Here is a 15,418-nt window from a genome sequence, read left to right as displayed (position 1 = left end):
CCTTGTACCTCACATATCAGTACACTGCTGTATATACTATATATCTGTACACACTGCATCTATTATACCTCGTACCTCACATATTACACTACTGTATATACTGTATACCTGTATACACTGCATATATTATACCCCGTACCTCACATATCAGTGCATGTATAATACTGTGTAATATATGCAGTGTGTGTATATATGTGTGTGTATGTATGTGTATATATATATATATATATATATATATATATATATATATATATATATATATATACACACACACACACAGCAGTGTATTGATGTGAGACATAGAAGGTATAATACTGCAGATGCAGTGTTTACAGAAATATGTGGTCAGTTATACATTATGATCACTGTGTGTGTGAGGTACATGAGGTAGTGGTCACTGTAACTGTCTGAAGTATTATACATGAGTGAGCAATGAGTAAAAACAGGGCATGGAGGGGAAGGGGGGGGGGGGGAAATGACAAGAAGTGGAGGACCTCCTCTTACCACTCCATTCCAGTCTGTCTGGATCAATGCAGAGCTGATTGTGAACTTCTAATACTTGCTGTTAGGGGTTGAAGGACCTGTGATGATGTCATCACAGGTCCTGGCAGATATACCTTTGAAACCTAGGAACTACACCATTTTTGGTGCAGTTCCTTTGCTAGATTCTGCAGGACCTGTGATGTTGAAGATGATGTCATCACAGGTCCTGGCAGATGCACTGTTCTAACCTGGGAACTACACTTTACACTGTGCAGTTCCCTTACAGGACCTCTGATGACATCATCAAAGGTCCTTTAGCTTTAGAAAGATAAACGGGAGCAATTAGGGGGCGGGGCCTCTCCTCCACTTCGGGCCCCTCTTTCTCACGGGCCCCATAGCAGCTGCGTGGTCTGCCTATATGGTAGGTACGCCACTGCTTTAGGGTTGCCAGAACATAAAAGGAAATTGAAGAAATGCCCCATTTAATAAAATGACACCCTTCAATGTATTCATCTAGGGGTATAATGGGAATTTTTAAGATTACATTTTTTTTTGGGGGGGGGGGGGGGGTTATTATTGGATTGACAAATGGAAAAATGATAAACTGAAAATGTCTTCCCATGGATTAAGATATGAATGAAATGAACTTAATGAATATCAGTGGAGGCGTGTTAAACTTGAAAGCACTCTCCAATACAGAGGCCTGGTTTAGAGGGGCAAGTCTGACAGTAGTGAGTGGTGTCTTTCCTAATCTGTCATAACTGGGGTTGCTTGGGGTGGGCATTTATTATTATTGCTGAAGTGTATAAATCTCTGAATAGCTTCAAAACGTGTCAGGGGCATGGCAAGAAAGTAAAGAGGGGTGTGATGAAGGATAACTTTGTTCCAATATAAACGTATTGTTTTTTTTGTAATGCCCATGCTTAGGAGAAGTCCCCAAAACTTTTGCATTTCAGTCGTGTTAGTAGGGGTCCATTTGTGGAGCCTTGAAAGATAACTGTCTGGATGGGAGGCAATAAATTGCTCTGCAATCATATATATTTGTTTGTTCCACCATCAAGTTAATTAAGTCTTCAGTGAAGAATAATTTGAAAAAATTAATTTCAACGAAACCTGTGTTATCTACATTGATGCCTGGAGTGGCTGTAAATTCATGCACCTGGGGCACATAGTTATCTGTGGGGGTCCATGAAGAGTCACTTGTACGGGGCTGCGACTGCGCACTACCCCTAGGACGCCTACGAGGGGGTTCATCATTAGATGAATCATTTGAGGAAGATGAAACTAAAATTGTAATTTCATCTCCACTGTTTGAGTCAGTGTCCTCAAAAAGCATGGCATATGCCTCTTCAGCAGGAAAAAGCCGTCATTTTAAACTGTAAACTAATGTAGATTTTTTATTTATTAAACAGCAAACTAAAATCCTGTATATCCTTTAGGATAAAAACTCAGAGTCACTTGGCAGTTATTGACAGGTGTCACAGGTAGCACAGATGGCTGGCGATGAGCCTCAGGAGGCTGAAAATTATATACAGGGGTCTAGTATGGGGCACAGAGTAGTGCCAATATCCTTATTGCGGTTAACTAAAAAGGGGTTAATTAATGTATTATTTTACAATTATACAGCTGAAACTCGAAAAATTTGAATATCGTGCAAAAGTCAATTTATTTCAGTTATGCAAATTAAAAGGAATTGCATTAATGCAGCTTAAAATTAGAATTTTGTGAAAAGGATCAGTATTCTAGGCTCAAAGTGTCACACTCTAGTCAATCCATACCCCCTGAGCAAAGGGTACCTGAAAATTGTGACTTTGAGGTTTCATAAGCTGTAAGCCATAATCATCCAAATTATAACAAATAAAGGCCTGAAATATCTCGCTTTGCATGTAATGAGTCTATCTCATATGTTAGTTTCACCTTTTAAGTTGCATTACTGAAATAAAAGAACTTTGCACGATATTCAAATTTTTCGAGTTTGACCTGTAGGTGTAACAAATCCACATGGGGCATAGGAGACTTATATTTTACAGAATGGTGCCACTCAAGCATAGGACACGAGTATGGCACATGCAGTGAAAGGGTTAATACATTTTTCTTTAATGTAACTTGGGAGTGTCTTGACGGGCAGACAGGCTGGAGTGACAGGTGTCTTGACGGGCAGACAGGCTGGAGTGACAGGTGTCTAATTTGTCACTGTCTGCAGCAAATCAGGCACAGAAGAGTGGCAAATTGGCACTGAAGGGGTTAGTTATGTGTGAAGCAGGGGATGAGGCACAGAACTGAAGATGACAAGACAAGCTGATGACAGATGAGGCACAAAACTGACCTGTGTCACCGATTGGGGCACAGAAGAGTGCAGTTTCGGCACTGTAGGGGTTAAAACTTGGCGGTGAGTGGATTTTGAGAATAGCTCGTTCTCTGATCGCTTCCCTAAAATTTAACTATTTGGCCATAATGACCATCGTTACGTTTGGAGGAAAAAGGGAGAAGCTTGGAAGCCTTAGAACACCATCCCAACTGTGAAACATGGAGGTGGCAGCATCATGTTGTGGGTTTGTTTTGCTGCAGGAGGGACTGGTGCACTTCACAAAATAGATGGCATCATGAGGAAAGAAGATTATGTGGAAATACTGAAGCAACATCTCAAGACATCAGCCAGGAAGTGGGTCTTCCGAATGGACAATGACCCAAAGCATACTGCCAAACTGGTTACAAAGTGGCTTACTGATAACAAAGTCAATGTTTTGGAGTGGCCATCACAAAGCCCTGATGTCAATCCTATTGAAAATTTATGGGCAAAGCTGAAAAGGCAGGTGCGAGCAAGGCAACCAACAAACATGGCTCAGGTACACCAGTTTTGTCAGGAGGAATGTGCCCAAATTCCAACCAACTATTGTGAGAAGCTTGTGGAAGGATATCTAAAACATTTGACCCAAGTCATACAGTTTAAGGGCAATAGTACCAAATATTAATGAAATGTATGTAAACTTTTGACTTTACAGAAAGTAATAAAAAGGCCTTAAAACATTCTCTCTCTCTCTCATTATTATGGCATTTGGCAAATAATAATTATGGTAATCCTAATTGACCAAAAACAGCAAAGGTTTATTCTGATTTCATGAGACATTGAGAAAAACATGCATATGTGTCTTTTTATATAGTGTATGTAAACTTCTGGTTTCAACTGTATGTCTCATTTGTTGAAACCTATGTTGGTCAAATCCATAATTCAAAGCTGCATGAAATGTGTATTACATTTTGAACGTGTTATCTGTGGCCAGTTTGTCTGAGAAATAGAACAGAAATTAACATTTATTAACACAGAAATTAACATTTATTAACACACTTATTTTCTTTGGGGCAAACCTACTTAACCCTATAGATGACATAAACTTAGACAGGCCCTCTAGACCTACACACAGTGGCTCAGGCTGGATGATAAATGTGGTGTATGGCTAGACATTTGTGTAACTCATATTGGCAAAATTGTTAATATCAGAAGTAAGGTGCAATTTTGATGCTAAATGTTGCACATTAGGCCACTTTTCCTTTCCTATGAAAGCCTGGACCTTTGTGAGGCTAGGCACTGATAATTTCTCACACCAGAACTAGTAAATTTGTGTCATTCTCCTCAATCATTAACTGCTAAAAAATGTATATGCAAACATAAAAGCAAAAAAAACACTGCCAAAATGTTGGTTTCAAAACAAAAATGTATTTCACTTTGATCTATACATGCTATACATGTCATGCCAATTATGAATCTACAATTTGTAACAAAATATCACATCTCAATGGACATTTTTAAAGTACAATATAACACATATAACCATCACGTGTTTTGATGGCAAGTCACAGAAACATGCTTAAGCTTTATTGCACATTAAGCAAGATGGATACCAACAGCGTGGATATAACGGGCAACGTGCGTTGTTATACTGAGATACACGTAATATTCTCTGTACTGCAGACAGCACTGTGAATTGGTGCGTGACCTGTATTATTACAGCTTTCATTCTCATTTTATTATGCTTCCTCAATACCTATTTCTTTTAATTGAAAAAAAAAAAAAAAAAAGATCAAATCCATCCTTGTCCATTATGGTTTTTATCTTTATTGCTTTTTTTTTTTACCCTGAAAATTATTAAGTATCATTTGCCTTTACACAATGGAGGCTACCAACGAGTTCAGCTAATCAATTTCTTAGGAAGTAGTCACAACATTCAGACGTGGTGCAGCCTCCCAAGGAAGTGACAATCGCCAGACTACCTCAGCCATGTGCCTACAGAGGACGCTTTAGGACTGCTGCAAAGATGTATGTACTAATGTCTGCACTGGTTTAGTTTCAACACACAACCCACATATATCCGGAACACGTCAAGGAATTTACCTTCACTTTTTCATCATGTACTGTGGCTTTTTAAAACAAATTGTAAAATAATATATACAGCGTAACAACAATGAAGTAGTCCACATACAGAAACCGATTACATTTACAATGTATGGCACTTCATCTTTATACAGGTTACATTCTCATTATTAGTTCTATACAGAAATCTGGGCAGTAACATAAGTACCTGCAAAGTGCTGCTCAGTAAACCAGCTCTTACAGTAGTGCTTTACCAGTCCGCCAATATTTGTCACACATCAGTATTTACAACCAGTTATCATCCAGAAGTATTCACCCACAAAATATCTTCTTCATTGGGGTTATATTTACGTCAGAGCACAGGACAGAAATGTTCTTTAAGGGTCCATTCACACATCAATTTTGAGGACTGCACATCGCCGGCACTATAACAGAAAATGCTTAATCTTGTCCGCAATTGCGCACAAGAATAGGACATGTTCTATTTCTTTTCGGGAACGGAATAGCGGACCCCGAAGTGCGGATCCGCATTTTCAGATCTGGGCAGCACATCGTGTGGCCCTATAGAAATGAATGGGTCTGCTATTCCGTTTCACAAAATTTGGAACAGAATTGCGGACGTGTGAATGGAGCCTAATATTTGTCATCTCATCGTTTCACTAAGGGATCATATAATAACTCAAATTTATATATCAGCATAATTCTACATACATAAATAAATTAATAGAAAAATAAAAACAAAAAAGCAACCTGAAGAATAAATTTACTCTGTTAAGTTGTCAAATACCGTCCATATTGATGATGTAAAAGTGGACCCACACTAACTTGGACTATACCAAACATACAACACCATAGATTCTTATTGTGCTGTAAGTTTGGTTCAGTAGAACTATGATAGATATGGGTCAGATTACAATTAAACCACTGGTGCAATGTACCTGTCTGAATGTGGCTTACAAGTATCCACATCCAGAACTGTCTCCATCACATGAGCCAATTAATTATTACATATTCCATTAGCAACAAGTTACCTCCTATCCACTGTGGAGGTCCGAGTCATGCGCTCTCCCACTGATCATGACAATGCGGGTCCTCTGTATGAATGGAGCTGTGGTCGAGCATGCTCACTGCCTCACCATTCATTTCTATGGGATTACAGGAGAACCAAGTACATGGCTCAGCCATCTCTGAAAGTCCCACAGAGACTGAATGGAGTGGCTGTGAGCATGCTTGACCTGCCACTTCATTCATACAGGACCCACCTTATCGTGACCCATTTGGACCCACACCAATTTGTTATCCTCTAGCAAGTGGACAGGGGATAACTTATTGTAACCAGAACACCCTAAGACCTTAATCCATATCCAAAGAACTAATATGATTTAGTGTGAATTTCTCTTTGTCAGTGGTGATCAACCTTTCTCCACTTTAAAGTGTACCTAAAATTTTAAGTAATTTTTAAAAACCATTTCAAGTATCATAGTAATGATTTTTGTAATATATCTTATTTATAGATTTTGTTTTAGTAGCCAAACAGGCTCGGATGCTTGGGCCTTCCTGAAGCGCTATGCACTGCAGCGCACAACAAAGCCATGTATCCGATGTTACAGATTCTGACTTCAACAATATGTGTTTCAGTGAGCACCGCACTGGCAGAAGCATACATCACTGCTCTTGTCTGTGCCTTTTGCTCCGCTTAAGGATCTGCCATAGAACATCAGTGCAGAATACCCTGCATCGATGGGCTATACCACACTTTAGTGGAGAGGAGCGAGGTCGTGCAGGAGCAACAATGTGCTAAGCAGAGCTCCTACATGTCCTCATTGCGCTAACGCCTGGCATAGTGCATCGGTGCATGATACGCCTACACCAATGTTGTATGGCAGAAGTTTCAGTGGAGTGGAGGGCACAGGCAACGATGTGTGCTCCTGCCAGTACAGCGTTCACTGAAGTCATAATCTGTACACCGCATACATGGCTGTGCCGTACGGGTTCTGTTCTGACTACTAAAGCAATAAAATCTAAAAATAAAATACTGGCATATTACAAAACTCTGTATTATGGTATTTGTAACAGTTTAAAAAAAATTCCTTGAAGGTTTAGGTACACTTTAAATCTAAAGCTCTGAATTATTTTAGAAAGAGTTGGCTTCAAACTGAGCATCTAAAAAGAAGGATACTACAAGTTCTGGAGCTCAGCTTTGAGGGTAATCCTGGCTCTCCAGACTAACTATTTTATGACATTCATCCAAACACTGTAAAACCATGTGAACCATGAGAAATCAATATAATGTATTAAAAAACTACTATTGAACACTGGCCTCTACGTTCTTGTACTATAATCCCCTTAAACTCGTTGGATAGGGTTGGTCCAGTACTAACCCAAGGATGGAGATGTTACCATATAGTACATCAAAACGAATGCCGTTATCTGATTGTATACATCTAGGATCTGTAGGGAGAGGTTCAATGTGTGCCTTATTGATAGCAAAGAGAAATTCCCATTTTCTCCAGTGTTCACGTGTCTGATTTGTTTTTTTTTTGGAATACAATGCTGAAAATCCTAATAAAAACAAAAAAATAAAAAAAAACACCTTCTGCAATATAACTGCAAAGTACAGACAGACCAAAAGCAGTAGAAAATCACCCATACAGCAAGTGACCCATTCTAATACCAAGAGCAGCTTTTCATTAACTAGGTGCCCCACAGATGTTTCCGCACTCAAACTATGCAGCCACTGTAGATTTTTTTTTTTTTTACCAACACAGAACTAATTTAAACGGTATAGATGAAGAATTGCAGGATATATTCAGCTCTGATAATAAAATCCAATATTTGTTTCTTGATGGTCAACTGCCAAAAGTATTCATTGGCCCAAAGCGCGTTTCTTGCCGAGTTACTCTGCAGCACCTGTAGAAAAACAAAATATGAGAGCACAAGGAAAATAAAGTTTTGATGTACTTATTTATACTGAACGTACTAGACCCTATATGTGTGTCTTGGGGACATTTTCTTCCTGCCCAGACCAAACTTACTTGTATGATTTGTAGAATAAAAGATCTACAAAGGGGAGATCGGCTCTTGATATTGATCTGTGATGCTTTAGGCAACATGAGATTTATCACATGACATGAAGATTGCAATGTAACATCACATCTAATGAATGTCAATGGGGTCACAATGTGACATGCCTCCACTGCAATTCGACAATCACAAAAAGTCCAACACTTGGATTTTTGGTCTGAAGTCACATGTGACATTACCATCACGAACCGCAATGTAAGTTGCATGCGACTTGTCTGCAACGGTTGAGATTTTTTTTCTTTTACTTACAGCCAAATCAAAGCTGCAAAATAGTCACGGGACAGAACGTTGCAGACAAGTTGCACAAATGTTTTTGGTTGCACGACTCTTCTGAAACTTGCTGTCGTACAACACTTCACTGTGTAGCTCCAGCCTACAAAATAACACCGGTCATAATCAGAGGCAGAAAGAAGAGTTGAGCACAGGTCTAATTTTGCAGGATTTTATGTGACCCCATATCTGAGGTGCTTCCATTGTACTGGACTCTAAAAATCCAACCTAAAACCAGCAGTCTATAGGTCTATTTATATCCATACTAATAATCTCACATAGGCTGGTTTCACATACACTTAGTGTGCCCTAAGAGCAGACTTGGTAAACAAACGGTCCTCTCTAGGTCTCCAGGGATAACTACATAGGGCCCCCCTGGTCCGCCATCATGTCACCAGTCCCTTTGATGATGTCACCCATTTAAAAAGTGCCATGGCTGGGATCAGAGCTATTAGAGCAGGAGCAGGGTGACAAGGGACACCCATGCAAGGGATTATTCTATAGTGGTGGAAACCCAAAGTACGGGAGAAAAAGGCAGGGCGGAGGATTAAAAAAACAATAAAAGAGGTCCTCCAGGAACATATGTAGAATGCATAGCATGAATGTGCAGCAACTGTATAAAGCTATTACTTTATCACAGAGCAGAACTTGTAAGGAATGTTTCCAGCACGTTCTAGAAGTTCCGGCCCAATACTAGAAAGTAGTAGATTAATTAAAAAAGGAGATGGAAACATTCCTGGTTCATGTTGTTCTCATGTTTGTAGAACCAGTGTGACATGAGGTTTACTTTCTGGCATGGCATGGTATCTTGCAGGACGTAGACAGCAGAAGGCGGCTCTGGCATTTACACACTGCTCAGTTGGCATTGAGGGCAAATTTGTGCCATCAGCTTGAGCTACGTATACATGGAAGGATAAATACATGGATTGATGTGACCTGCTGTAAATTTGGTGAAGCAAAGTTACCGGAGTAAAACATAAATGTTATCTTTGGCTGTAGCTCATCCTATTCCAAGTTTGATGTGCTGTCAGAGGTGCCTGTCTTCATATCGGACTTCTCACATTAGCAAACCTAGTACATCTATAGAACCGCAATTCTTTAAAGGGGTTTTCCGAGTGTTATACTAATGACCTACCCTCAGGATAGGTCATCAGTATCTGATTGGTGAGGGTACAACTCCTTGCACCTCTGCTGATCAGCTGTTTGATTGCATCTTCCTAGGCCAGTGACGCCACATTCATCAGTCAAATGGCCTAGGCGCAGCTCATTCCCATTCAACTGAATGGGGTTGAGCTGTAAAACCAAGCACAACCACTATCCAATGAAAGGCGCTGTGCTTTTTAAGCTGCAAGGAGACAGTGGTGCTTACAGGAGTGCAGCAGCATCCTCAAACAGGCGGAAGTGCTGAGGGTCAGACCGTCACTGATCAGATACTGATGACCAATCTTGAGGATAGCAATAAACAAAGTATAGAAGCAGCCCTCTCGGTCCTTGTTGATGTATCCAAATAGATGCAACAGCCTCACCGATGGCCTTGGATCCAACGGCCGGAGTATATAGATAAATCCAGACGGTATCAGCAGCATCTCACATCATCGACTTTTATTTGGACTTCAAAGCAACAATACACATGGCAACGTTTCGGCTGATACACAGCCTTTATCAAGGCTTGATAAAGGCTGTGCATCAGCCGAAACGTTGCCATGTGTATTGTTGCTTTTAAGTCCAAATAAAAGTCGATGATGTGAGATGCTGCTGATACCGTCTGCATTTATCAATCTTCAGGATAGGTCATCAGTATAAAACACTAGGAAAACTTTCATTTGGTCTGCACACCTGTTTGTTAAAGGGCATCTGTCAGCAGATTTGTAGCTATGAAACTGGCTGAAATGTTACATGTGTGCATAAGAGCTGAAGGCATCTGTGTTGCTCCCATGTTCATATGTACCCACTTTGCTGAAAAAAAGATGTTTTAATATATGAAAATGAGCCTCCAGGAGCAATAGGGGGCGTTGCCGTTACACCCAGAGGCTCTGCCACGTCATTTCCACTTTGATTGACAGGGCCTGGCGTGAAGACGTTTACACTCCCTGCCCCTACCAAAGTGGAGAAAGCGTGGCAGTTGCAGAGAGAGCAGAGCCTCTAGGTGTAAAAGCAACGCCCATGTTGCTCCAAGAGGCTCATTTGCATATATTAAAACTTCAGTTTTCTCAGCAATGCTGGCACATATGAACATGGGACCAACCAGGATGCCTTCAGCTGCCAAGAGCACAATGCAACAGGTCAGCCAGTTATATAGGCACAAATCTGCTGACAGATGCTCTTTGGGCACTTTATAGTAAATATTTTTAATGTGCCATAAACTTTTATGTTGTGTCCCAAAAGACTGGAACTTCCCTTGTGCCTTATTCCCAGCTATTTAGCTGAAGGCTCATAGATGGGTTATGTAAACATGGGAGAGCGGCGATCTCCACGTCCATAAGACAACAGATGGTGGCAGGCACGTGATTCACCCATGTGACCACACAAACAGGCAGCGCTCGTTATTTACAGAAAATACAATTTTTCAGCTCTAATTCATATAAAAGACATTACCCATATTACACTGGGCAAGTCAGCAGATCGTGTTCAGTTTAGGTTCTTGACTGGGACTGCTAAATCCATCAATAAGGTTTCTATTACAGTCATCGATATGTATGCTTTCACTGGCTATCTTGGAGTACGTGGCTTGGCCAGTGAAGTCCAGAAGATCATCTAAAGCTTTAGAATGATTAGTCCCATTCTGATCCAGTGACACACCAGGAACATGTTCATTCAATGGTGAAAATTCTGGGATTGATATAAGCTCTTCCTTGGACACGGGGCTGTGGGCAGAAATATATATTTCTTTTATAATTGACTACTAAGTGCAAGAATGTTATTGCATAACAATTTGAAATATAGTGACATAGCATGTAAAAAATAGGATCCCAGATGGGGAGCTTAGATAATACATCTGTCATGGAAACAAACTAGAAGAAGCTCGGATTGGGGCCTAACGTAGAATACAACAACTCAGACTGATGGTGCCGTCTAAATATAACCATCCTTCATCTTTACAGAAGCAGATTATCAATGCGTAGGTTTTGTATCAGTCACACTTACATAAAACATCTACACAATGGGTCATACCAACGACTGTGTGGGCTATGGAAATGATACTCATGTTGGATGGTGCGATTGCTGAAGGAGGCTAAGAAATTGACTGATGTTGATTGGTGTGCGTGGATTATATTGTCCTGTAATGGTCATTTAGGCTGAGATTATAACAAGGCTTGCCTACCTCACATCCATTGACTGGACTTCATCAGTAGAATCATCCAAGCTGTTACATTTCCCTTCAAGAACATCAAGATGGATGGTACCTGCACTCGTCTTGAGGCCACTTGGGAACAGATCCTGAGGCTTTGTTTCAATGATTGTCACAGTTGGTACTTTATTTCCCACATATACTGGAAACCCATTGAGTTGACCTAGAATACCATTACACAGAGAAATACATTGTAAAATAATGAAACAGATGACACGTTCGTTTACTAGAATTAAATTCGATATTGCCCTTACTACTGTACCGAGACTTATGCCTTATTCACACAGTCCATATTCGGTCAGTGATTTCCATCAGTGATTTTGAACCAAAACCAGGCACGACTGTAAACTAGGCCAGGTGCTGATCTTTCCCTTACACCTTATGCCTAATTCACACATCAGTGTTTTGGTCAGTGATCAGTGATAGTGAACTAAAACCAGGAGTGGAGCCTACAGAGAACAGGTGCAGATCTTTCCCTTATACCTCATCTCTGTGGAGGCTCCAGTCCTGGTTTTGGCTCACAATAACTGATGGAAATCACTGACGTGCGATTAAGGCTTTCCAATTTGGCATGTTGAGCAGAGGTGAAAAGCTGCCTGTCCTTTCTATTTGCTTCCCTGTCCTACCGTACAGATGGTAAGGGGGCACTCCAGCTTTTAGATATTGATGATCTGTCCTCTGGATAGGTTATTAATATCATATCAGTGGAGGTCTGACTCCCAGCACCCTCATCAATCAGCTGATTTCCGCAGCCTCTGGAAACTAAACAGTGGATAGAGATAGAAGAATGTGGCTCAGTCCACTGTGTAGTGGCCGTGCCATTCTGCAGCTCAGCTGTCATTCAGGTGCAGCAGTACCCCAGCTCGGCCACTATACAACGGACGGAGCCTTTTGCTCCTGGCGCTGATGGCTGCTGAAAACAGCTGCTCGGTGTTGGTGCGACGGGTCGGACCGTGACCAATCTGATATTGATAACTTATACTCCTTATAGGTCATCAGTATCTTAAAAAACAGAAATCCTCTTTAATTTATAAAGCCTATCCTGGGGATAGGATCCCTTTTCAAGCTATGGCTGTACAGTAGCTAGTATTCTCTTCACAAGGTGTGATGGATCGGTCGTCCTACAAATCCAAAATGGCAACAACAGACTCTCTTCACTTATAATGGGGGTCAGTTGGGGGTTCTGTTTTATGGGGAAAAATAGAGCTGCATACTTTGCATTTTTGTCATCAAAAGTGATAGAAACCCAACCAAGGCTCTAATTGTTAGAGTGACGAGAGCTTGACACGTCATCCCTCACATTGTACTTATGTTCAAAGCATTGAATTGACTTAAAGACACCTTCAGGACAACTTTTTAAGGATTGTGTTTCACTTTTTTTGGGCTAAAAATAATTTATTAAAAATGTTCACTCTTTATACAGGGTTAAAAATTAGCCGGTTTTCGGGACTGTCAGTTTCGGTTTTCTTGAATCCCATCATCTGACAGCTAATGTGTAGCTCTCATCTCAGATCTCCTGACCTCACACTCATTACAGCTCAATTCTCAATTCCAACTGGGAAAAAATGATTTTTAGCCCAAAATAAGAAAAATGCAATAATAAAAAAAAATAGCTACAAAGACTTTAAAAGGGTTGTGCAGCAATATATATTGATGACCTATCGTCAGGATAGGTCAACAATATCTGATTGGCGGGGGTTCAGAAGTGCAGTGTAATGGACAAGTACTCTCTATTCACTTGAATGGAGTGAGTACTTGTAATTAAAACACGTCACCGCTCCACAGGAGATGCGTAGTATAATAAACAGGTTGCAGAGCTGCCTCATTGTCAAACAGCTAATTGGCGGGGGACACCGCCGATCAGATATTGACGACCTATCCTGACGAGAGGTCATCAATATGTATTGCTGCACAACCCCTTTAATGTATAAATGTTATCATACCTTTTTCATCATCTGTTTCTATATTTTCACTTTTCAAAGGCATGTGAACATCTGCTTTAGACTCTTCCTTCTGTGAAATAATAATTATACATGAATTAGAGTAATCAAGCTCAGACAGTCCTAATCTGGCATTCTGGGAACTATGCTATTGATAGAATGAGTATCTACATAAGCTACCAAATACCCAAATTAAGGCTAGATTCACACGACCGTAGTGTTTTGCGGATCCGCAAAACATGGATACCGGCCCGTGTGCATTCTGCAATTTGCGGGCCGCACATGCCCACCACTATCATAGAAAATGCCTATTCTTGTCCAATAGGGCATGTTCTTTTTTGCGGGGCCGTGGAATGGAACTGCGTGTGCTGTTCGCATCTTTTGCGGCCCCATTGAAATAAATGGGTCCGTAACCGATACGCAAAATCGTGGAACCGATGCAGACTCATTCATACGGTTGTGTGAATGAGCCCCAACTCATAGGTTCTAGACAGAGTCTCATGCGGGACTGTCATACAAACATTTTTGAGCAACCATCAAAAATACTGGGTCAGAACTGGAACTACAGAAAAAGCTTCCAAAAGAACAATGTCACCAATGGTAATGAAATACAACTGCATCACTGGGCTACGTCCCTGTGTACCATAGATATTAGATGTAGGCGAAATTCCAGGTCCCTGTCATATTAGTGTATACATTGCTTGAATGCTCTAACAATCACAGAAAATCTATCTTCTAATTGATAGAAATCTGGCATCACAGTGATCCATGCATGTCTGTCCTACAACATCTTGTGCTTACCACACATTTTCACATGATTGAGGCACATACCTTAGGTTCCATCACTTCACTCTTCCTTGTTCTTTTCATGATTTCATCAATCCTCTAGAGAGGAACATTTCAACAATACATCAATACTTCATTATAAGTATCCTTATTATTTAATCCTATAGAAACCAGACCTACTCTCAGGGCCTACCCAAAAACATAATCTAAACCTACACATAATAATGGTGTAAAAGGCCATACTAGGAACATACCCAATGCGTCTTTTTTTGTGGAAGTGAGGGACCCTCATGCAGACGCTTTGTACTTGATGCACTTTATCTATTACACCACTATCTTGTGGTTTATGTTACAGGGACTTATATGTGGCTTACTGTGGGGTTGCCACATGTATTCATGGGAACATAATACTATCATTTATCTGTTCTGATTTTTGCTATAATCCACTTGGATATGACTATACTTTAACCCCATTTTCCCGGTATATGTACTTTATATTACATATGTTTGTATCTGTCTGCATGTTTATCTCACTGGTTAATTTTTTCCTCCTCTGATCATTTGGATTCTTCTAATTTTAAACTATATTTTAATAGTGCTGAATAAAGGAAATACATTTTTATTCAATATATTTTTTTGCGGATGTTCTTATTATGGGCTTTTACAACATTATTATGTGTAGGTTTAGAAGAAATTATTTATATTATGTAGCTTAAATGGACCCCAAGCTTTCAACTAACTTTCCAGCAATCAATAGTACAGGCGAATACAAGAAACTTTGTAATATATAGTATCAAAGAATAATACCTCTTTCTCGACTTAAGCTGTTCTCTCAGAACTCTGCATTTATCTGATAAGATATATTACAAAGTTTCTTATAATCATCTGTACCAATGATTTATGCAAATGTTGTTAAAAGTTTAGTGACCATTTACGAAAATGAAGGAGACACATGCATACAGTTTCTGGGCATAATCTTCTCTGAAATGATGTGCCAATTAATCTCTGGGTGTTTTCCAGGGGAATAATTTCATTTAAAAATGGGGGCTAAATGGGTTACAAATGAAAGGGAATGATTACTCACCTTGTCAATCCTCTTGTGCTTTGATGCTGTTTCAGTGCCTGCTGATCTCAACT

The 15,418-nt window shown here is 40.1% G+C and overlaps 1 protein-coding gene across 2 annotated transcripts in view; it reads right to left on the bottom strand.

Annotated features, from left to right (window-relative positions):
* Positions 1-5,535: 5,535 nt before the first annotated feature.
* The window catches only part of MAP7D2 (MAP7 domain containing 2), a 151,878-nt gene continuing 141,995 nt past the window's right edge, over positions 5,536-15,418 (bottom strand). For both annotated transcript variants that reach the window (XM_040423667.1, XM_040423668.1), the window contains exons 13-17: positions 14,327-14,380; positions 13,499-13,568; positions 11,529-11,718; positions 10,802-11,070; positions 5,536-7,762 (exon numbers count right to left, since the gene is read on the bottom strand). In XM_040423667.1, the coding sequence (XP_040279601.1) occupies positions 10,821-11,070; positions 11,529-11,718; positions 13,499-13,568; positions 14,327-14,380 (564 nt within the window). In that variant the 3' untranslated portion in view covers positions 5,536-7,762; positions 10,802-10,820. The remainder of the gene's footprint in view (positions 7,763-10,801; positions 11,071-11,528; positions 11,719-13,498; positions 13,569-14,326; positions 14,381-15,418) is intronic.

This window comes from Bufo bufo, chromosome 3 (assembly GCF_905171765.1).
Source record: "Bufo bufo chromosome 3, aBufBuf1.1, whole genome shotgun sequence".
Taxonomy (NCBI): domain Eukaryota; kingdom Metazoa; phylum Chordata; class Amphibia; order Anura; family Bufonidae; genus Bufo; species Bufo bufo.
Note: the sequence above shows the minus strand (reverse complement) of the source record. Positions and strands in the feature narration are given on the sequence as shown.